Source organism: Pundamilia nyererei, unplaced genomic scaffold (genome assembly GCF_000239375.1).
Source record: "Pundamilia nyererei isolate P.nyererei 1_Seehausen unplaced genomic scaffold, PunNye1.0 scaffold00045, whole genome shotgun sequence".
Classification (NCBI taxonomy): domain Eukaryota; kingdom Metazoa; phylum Chordata; class Actinopteri; order Cichliformes; family Cichlidae; genus Pundamilia; species Pundamilia nyererei.
Genome location: NW_005187446.1, coordinates 2,432,059 through 2,439,211, shown reverse-complemented (window position 1 = coordinate 2,439,211; position 7,153 = coordinate 2,432,059). Strand labels below are relative to the sequence as shown.

General features: G+C 39.3%; 1 protein-coding gene across 1 annotated transcript in view; it reads left to right on the top strand.

Annotated features, from left to right (window-relative positions):
• Positions 1–5,787: 5,787 nt before the first annotated feature.
• Positions 5,788–7,153, top strand: part of LOC102205804 (mpv17-like protein) — a 3,685-nt gene continuing 2,319 nt past the window's right edge. The window contains exons 1-3 of the mRNA XM_005732034.1: positions 5,788–5,844; positions 6,050–6,237; positions 6,380–6,723. Coding sequence (XP_005732091.1) covers positions 6,390–6,723 — 334 coding nt within the window. The 5' untranslated portion in view covers positions 5,788–5,844; positions 6,050–6,237; positions 6,380–6,389. The remainder of the gene's footprint in view (positions 5,845–6,049; positions 6,238–6,379; positions 6,724–7,153) is intronic.

The window sequence follows — 7,153 nt, the reverse complement described above, 5'->3', positions numbered from 1 at the left end:
TGGAAAACTATTTCATGCTATTTTGGCTCTGCTAAACAATTTGCCAGTGGATTTTTTTAAATTCTTCTTTAAAGGGTTAAAATCCAAAATACTGTCATTAATATTTCATATTTATAATTCAGGCTGAAGTAATTTTAAAAGACTGTGTCATGTAGACAGAAAGAAAATATTACTATATTACTATATAATAGTTTTTGGGAAGGTGGCATTTTTTGTTGTTAGGACCTCAAAAAAAAAAATCTGACACTGTAGAAAAAATAGAAATGCATGAAAATGAATGTCGCTGCTAATCGTTGGCCCATCTCAGGGCCTAATAAAAACAATGATCAAAGATACTAACCCCATGTTTGCTTACTGGTGGTGGTCAGAGGGCCCGGTGGCGCCAGTGTCCGGCAGCCTCGCCTCTGTCAGTGCAGCTGTGGCTACAATGTAGCTTGCTATCACCAGTGTGTGAATGTGTGTGTGAATGGGTGAATGACTGAATGTAGTGTAAAGCACTTTGGGGTCCTTAGGGACCAAGTAAAGCGCTATACAAATACAGGCCATTTGCCATTTTACTAAAAATCAATGGAGTTATGTAAACATACTGGCCTTCAAAAGCATAAAATCCCCAATCTATAATTAATATTCAATATTTACAGCTCAGGCTGAAGTATTTTTAAAAGAATAAGTGATTTAAAGTGGAAAAAAATATTATTACATAGTATTTTTACAGCAGTTTTGGGAAAGCTGCCATTTTTTGTTCTTAGGTTAAAAAGACTTTTTAAGGATCCTCTAACGTGTCAAACTTAAAGGCCGGTGTCTTGAAATTTTTCTGTGTATCCCTGCTGCAACACACCTGGACAAAATTGTAGATCATTATCAAAACTCTATGGAATGTAACTGCATGCTCAGGTGGCAATTCAGCCATTTTATTCATGTTACAGCTGTAAATGACCTCATTAATATTTTGTCAATATGGAGAGCAGACTTTATCACAGTAGATAATAATGTGTATGTGTTAGTCCCCATAGGGAAATTACTCCTCTGCATTTAACCCATTCACCCATTGAAGCAGTGGGCAGCCACCAATGCAGCGCCCGGGGAGCAGTGTGTAGGTACCTTGCTCAGGGGTACCTCAGGGTAGCTGTTCAGTGGAGTCGAACCCCCGACCCTCCGATCTTGGGGCAACCACTCTACCTGCTGAGCTATCCCTGCCCTTTTTTTTAAAAAAATAATAATGTAATTAATTAATTAATCATTAATGATGTAATGTAATAATGTAGATGTCTTTCTGAAAGCGCTGTAACTAAGTTTAAGAATATAATCCACCCACTGTTATCATCTTCAATGCCGTGTACCAACATAGAGCATTAACTGCTGTATAATGCCCTCCGCTATCTTACTTTAATTGGTCACATGACTAAAATGTGTCATCTTTTTCGAAAAGGCTCCGGGTTTGCTGTCCACACTGCGACGCAAAAACTGCATTTTCATATGTATCTGCCTTGGAGAGTGTTTTCAAAACGCTGCATTTTCCTTGACTGAAAACACCGTCACAGCGTGGATGGAAGGCCAAAGCCGAGAGAAAAAGATGTGTTTTCAAACAAAAACATATTAGTATGGACATGGCCTTACATGGGCAGCATGTTGGTGCAGCAGTCAGGATTGTTGCCTACTGGTTCAAACCCACCGGCCAGGTGGGGCCTTTCTATGTTCTCCCTGTCCAGGTTTTCACCAAATTCCTCCCACAGACCAAAGAAATGCAAGTTAGGTTAATTTGTGATCCTAAATTGAGTGTGAAGTGTTAGCTTCATGATAGACAGGCGACCTGTCCAGTTGTGTTTGCGCTGCGACAGCTGGAATAGGCTCTAGTCTCCCCACAATGCCTGAACTAAGGATGAAGCTAGATGGATGATACTCTTGAGTAACACCATCAACAGCTCAGAATCATGCAGGCCAATCTTTCTACCGTTTCAAACAAATTATTCTCTAATCTCAGGCCTCAATAAAATCTAGAAACATTTCCAGGATATTAAACTGAGAATGGTTTTTCACTGTTAGCATGTATGTGTAAGTTAAACTATGAATCTTATCCGGTTTGAAATGATAAAAATCCTTCAAGTGTTGTGAGAACCTTCCCTGCCAGCTTGTTTTTTGAAGTCACATATGTTAGATTTTTATCAAATTACTCTCCTAACCTTCAGTGTGTATTTTCAAAATACTATTCCTTTAAAAATGAAATGTTATCTACCCTCCATCCTTATTTTTTTTTTATCATTTTAGGGGATTTAAGGAGTAATAAGTACACATTCATGTGAAAACCACGCAACACACTGAATGCTACATAACAATGTTTTTTGTATTTTTCCCCCTCTCATCATCTGGGAGCTCGCATTTTCTTACGCTCAGTTTCACTGGCAGGAAAAAGCTGTTCTACATTTTACTGCAAGTGTTTCACTGATGGTCAAACACACCTCTGAATCATGTTGTGCAGGAAGCGACGGTGGTTGACCTGCCGCTTGGATGGTCGGTTCTTCTTGGGTTTCTGCAGGGTCCTCATCATGTGACCTGCTGCTGAAGTTACAAAGGTGTACAGGTCACGACCCCAGGGGACCCCTCGCTCCAACCCAGGCTCAAGACTCGCAGAGATAGACGGTCGCATGCCTGAGAAACATACATTTAGTGGAGATTTAGGAGAGTCAGGAGTCACTGACTTAAAGTGGAATAAACGTCCATTTATATAACATAAATGCTCCAGCAGAGTCTTCTTGAGTTTAAAGGATGGAGAGCAGAACAGATCCTGATCAGAGGAGCTCAGACAGGTGCTAACCATAAAGGTGCTGTATACCCGTAAGGCAGGTAGAGCTCTAAAAGTAATCAGAGTAATCTTGAACTGAATCCTGCATTTCCTAACAGACGAGAAACAATAACAGAAGGAGTAAATTTCTCTTGTACTTAAATAAAATATAATCTGCCTTCACTATATCTAAAAGTATTTATTCTGCACAGGAAAAAAATGATCTTATTATTTCTCAAAATTAATATTACTGTTCTGAGGAACTGTGACATGAGGAGTAAATGGTCTGGTACTTGCACCTTTCTACTCAATTTTAGGATTTTTTTATTAAGATTATATGACTTATCCATTATAGTCTTATTTACCCAACTAACACATACACACACATTCGTACAGCACTTTTATCTCTGCCTTTGTGTTTTCTAACATTTACACTCAGCGTCTTGCTCAAGGATACTTTGACATGTACACTGGAATAGCTGGGGATCGTTAAACCGACTTTCTGATTGGTAGACAACACACCCTACTGCCTGAGCCATGCCTTAAAAAGTCAAAAGTCTAAAAGCCTGGCTGCCACAAATTTTAACCCCAACTATAACGCAAAAAACAAAGAAATGTGCAGTCAGACTAATTGCAGTGCATCTGTAAAGCAATAGAAGGGGAGTTAAAAGTTCAACACTTCGCTGTGAATGTATGTTTAGTACAAGTAAAGTACCCAAAAGTGTACATAGTCAATTTCCACCAACTAGGAAATCACTATAAAGAAATCAAGCCCCAATTTTCATAAGATGAACATATAGGAAGTGATCAGGATGAATGATTATTAAAAAAGATTAAATGATTAAATGATGAGAAAAGACAAACTGCAGGCAAAAATCACCGATTAAGCAATAAGTGTTTATATAAACCTGTTTGTAAAGGCTGTAACTCATATTTATTATAACATAACAACAAAATGTCAAAAACGCTGTTACAGCTAATGTGTTGTACTGTGGAAACAGCAGATCTACATAACTTATAATTATATAAAAATATATAAAAATAACTGCAAAAGCCTGCTTACCGTTTTGTCTCCAGGTTTCTGTGTATCTCTCTACAAACTGCACTGAAGGCTGAGGAGGCGTGCTGCAGTAATTCAGCTGTTAATGCATGTGTGTGCATGTATTGTGGACTGATGTGTGCACAAATTAAGCAGAGTGACATCAGCGGTCAATGCAAATGCATTTTTCCCAGGCAGTCTGAAAGGAATCTGCTTTGACAAATTGATAACGGGAGAGGAAGTGAGACATGATGAGAGGGTCTGAAAAGAAAAGGGCAATTATCTGAGAAGTCAACCACTTGTAGAAGTGTGGGCACACGCCTCCATTGTGTGGCTTTCTGAAAGCAGCTTGTTAAATACTGCGAGACACTAACGCTTGAGTTCAGGGTTAACAAGCACTTAATTGACCAGTTTAAACTCTGGCCCTAATTATCACATTCTCAGTGGGAAGATCTAGGATGGTTGCTAGCTGCTTTTAATTGACCTTTACGATTCAAAAGGACACCTTCCAAGTTCAACATTTTGCATATCTATGGCAGCAGGTGTGTGGCTAGGCTTTATTTTATTTATTTTTTTTACACAGATGTGAAAATACATTTAACTTTACAAAGTGATTTTAAGGTTACGATTATTAACTTTTCTCTTCTTTGCAGCTCACCGTTATTGTTAATTTTCTAGATGTGAGCGCAACATGCAAATCCAACACAACACACAACAAAAATTCAAATAAGGAGTAGGAATTTGTCTGTCTACATTTGACATAGACAGTCAAGTTACTTTTTGGTATCTTTTACCTAAAAGTAACTTGGTAAAAAGTTGTCAACTTATTTCCTTTCCAGCCAAAAAACTGCCACATTCATTCTCAGAAATGAATTTCTTTTTTAGAGTCAGAATTGGTGTAAAGAACACGGAAGCATGGCTCCATCAAGCCTTTTATCAACAGTTTAGGATGGTCGTGGTTGGGTTAAGGTGTGAGGAACTTCTTCAGCACACTATAGGCCTGTTAGTACCAATTAAGCATAATTTAAGCACCACATCTTACTTGAGCATTGTTGCTGGCGTGTCCATCTCTTTATAACCACAATGTGCCAATCTTCTGATAGACAACACACCATGTCACAAATTTCAAATCATCTCAAGCTGTTTTGTTTTTTTTTCATAAATAGTTCACTGTACTCCAATGGCCTCCACAGTCACCAGAATTCAATCCAGTTGCAGTTCCTCACATTTGGAGTGAGGCAGAATGGGAGACCCACACTGGGAAATCAGATAAAATCTGCAGCAGCTGTGTGATGCTGTTGTGTCAACATGGACCAAAAGTTTTGAGTGTGAGGTTTGTTCCCAGCACCTTGTTGAATCTCTGACATAAAAAAAATGAAGCAATTCTGATAGTAAAAGGCATCCAACCTGCTTTTCCTGAGGTGTACCTAACAAATTACTTTTACTTTATATTACTCAAGTGAAATATCCACCCAGCTTCTTAATCTGTACTGACAAGTTTGCAGATCTTTTGTCTTTTCACTAAATAAACCAAGAAAATGTGTTTAAGCATGTTAAACAAAACACATTTTAACCAATGACCTTCAGAGCTAAACGAGCAAAAACATTCAATATATACTAATACAGCACAAGTAAAAGCAAAAATCACCCAATGCAGGTGAGATCCTGATATGCAGAGGCAAAATTTAGGAGCAATTAATGCAATGGCATCGTCTCATTTATGCTTTCATTTGGCTGTTGGGACACAGAGTAACTACTCGGAAGATGTCAGTGATTTTGTGAGAATGTTCACAGTAAAAACAAAACAAAATACATAAGTGAGAGGTGCAAATTAATTCACTTACTTCAAAAGAAGCCATAAAATCTTGAAAATTGCTTCTATCCGATTTCGGCGCCTTTTCAAAGCCAAGCGGTTAACTCAGAGAAGGGAATCGCTGCTGCAGGAGTGGCATCTATTTATAGTGACACTACATGTGCTTCGGGCCCAAGGGTGCACAGCTCTGGTGTGGTTACAAGGAATAGCGTGGTAAGTCATAGTGTGTTAGAGATTAGAGATTTTCTTACCAGGATTTGCTTACATAGTGACATTACACGATGAGTGCAATGAGTACATTCAACTGTCGTTATCAAATCTGCATGCACATACATTCAGCTGTTTAAGCTTTACAGCATGAGTTTGTTAGTGTGTGTTCAGTCAAGTCTCACGCTTCACATGTTGTGCTTTCTCACAGTCCTCTCCAGGGGGATGATAAGGCTTTATCACACATGCCCTGCAACAGGAGCAGAACTTTGACCCTGTGAGATCTCGTCACATGTAGATTTGCCTCTGCTGATGATCGTCTTTGTCCAGAGAAATGTAGTTTGTGTCTTTTTGGCTTTGGGGAGACTCAGAAGAGTGTGAGAGGAGCAACACTGAAAGGTAAGTCTGGATATTTTAGGGGATCACTAATCATAGCCTGGCCCTTATGCTGCTGAATTTCCTCACCCACTGTTTTTCAACCTTCAGTGAACGGCTTTCCTAACTTGGGAAAATGTCGAGCTTTAATGCTCTCTCTTATCAGATTCCTCACTATGAAGTGGGTCTGGGCTGTGTTCAAAGCTCGCCCGTACATCAGTAACATCCTGGGATACACAGCCCTGTTCGCCTCTGCTGACCTCGTACAGCAGAGCGTGCTGGGTGAGAAACCAGCAACAGGATCCACATCGGAGGATTTAGTAGGAGTCGACTGGCATCAGACGGCTCGAGTGGCGACCGTCGGTTTTTGTTTCCACGCCAACTTCAACTATCACTGGCTCAGAGGGCTGGAGAAGATGCTGCCAGGAGGCGGAGTAAAGGCAGTAACTGGGAAGGTGGTGGTGGACCAGCTGATTGCGGCTCCTCTCACCATCAGTGCCTTTTACATTGGTATGTGATTCTAGTTTTGACTTTTACAGCTATTTGTGAACCTCCAGCAGGAGCCTGTGATCAACACCTGATGGCTGTGCATCATACAAGTTTGACATCTAAAGATGGCAGAGCTTTTGGAAGACTGGTTCCTAGACTCTGAGTTTTTAAAAAGCAACTAAAAACTTATATTTTCTTTATGTCTTTATGTTTTTACCCCATTGGATGTGACACAATTTGTAATATTTATCTTGAAAGGTACTATATATATATTTTTTTATTTTTATTTTTTTTATTAATATAAGTTTTTTGTGTAAAGAAAATCCCCATGATCTAAGACAGAGTTCAACCAGTCAGGCTTCAGATAGACATCTACATTGTTTTACTGTTTTATTGGATGTTTTTCACAGTCAGTATGAATCTGCTGACCATGCAACTGCACCATACCACT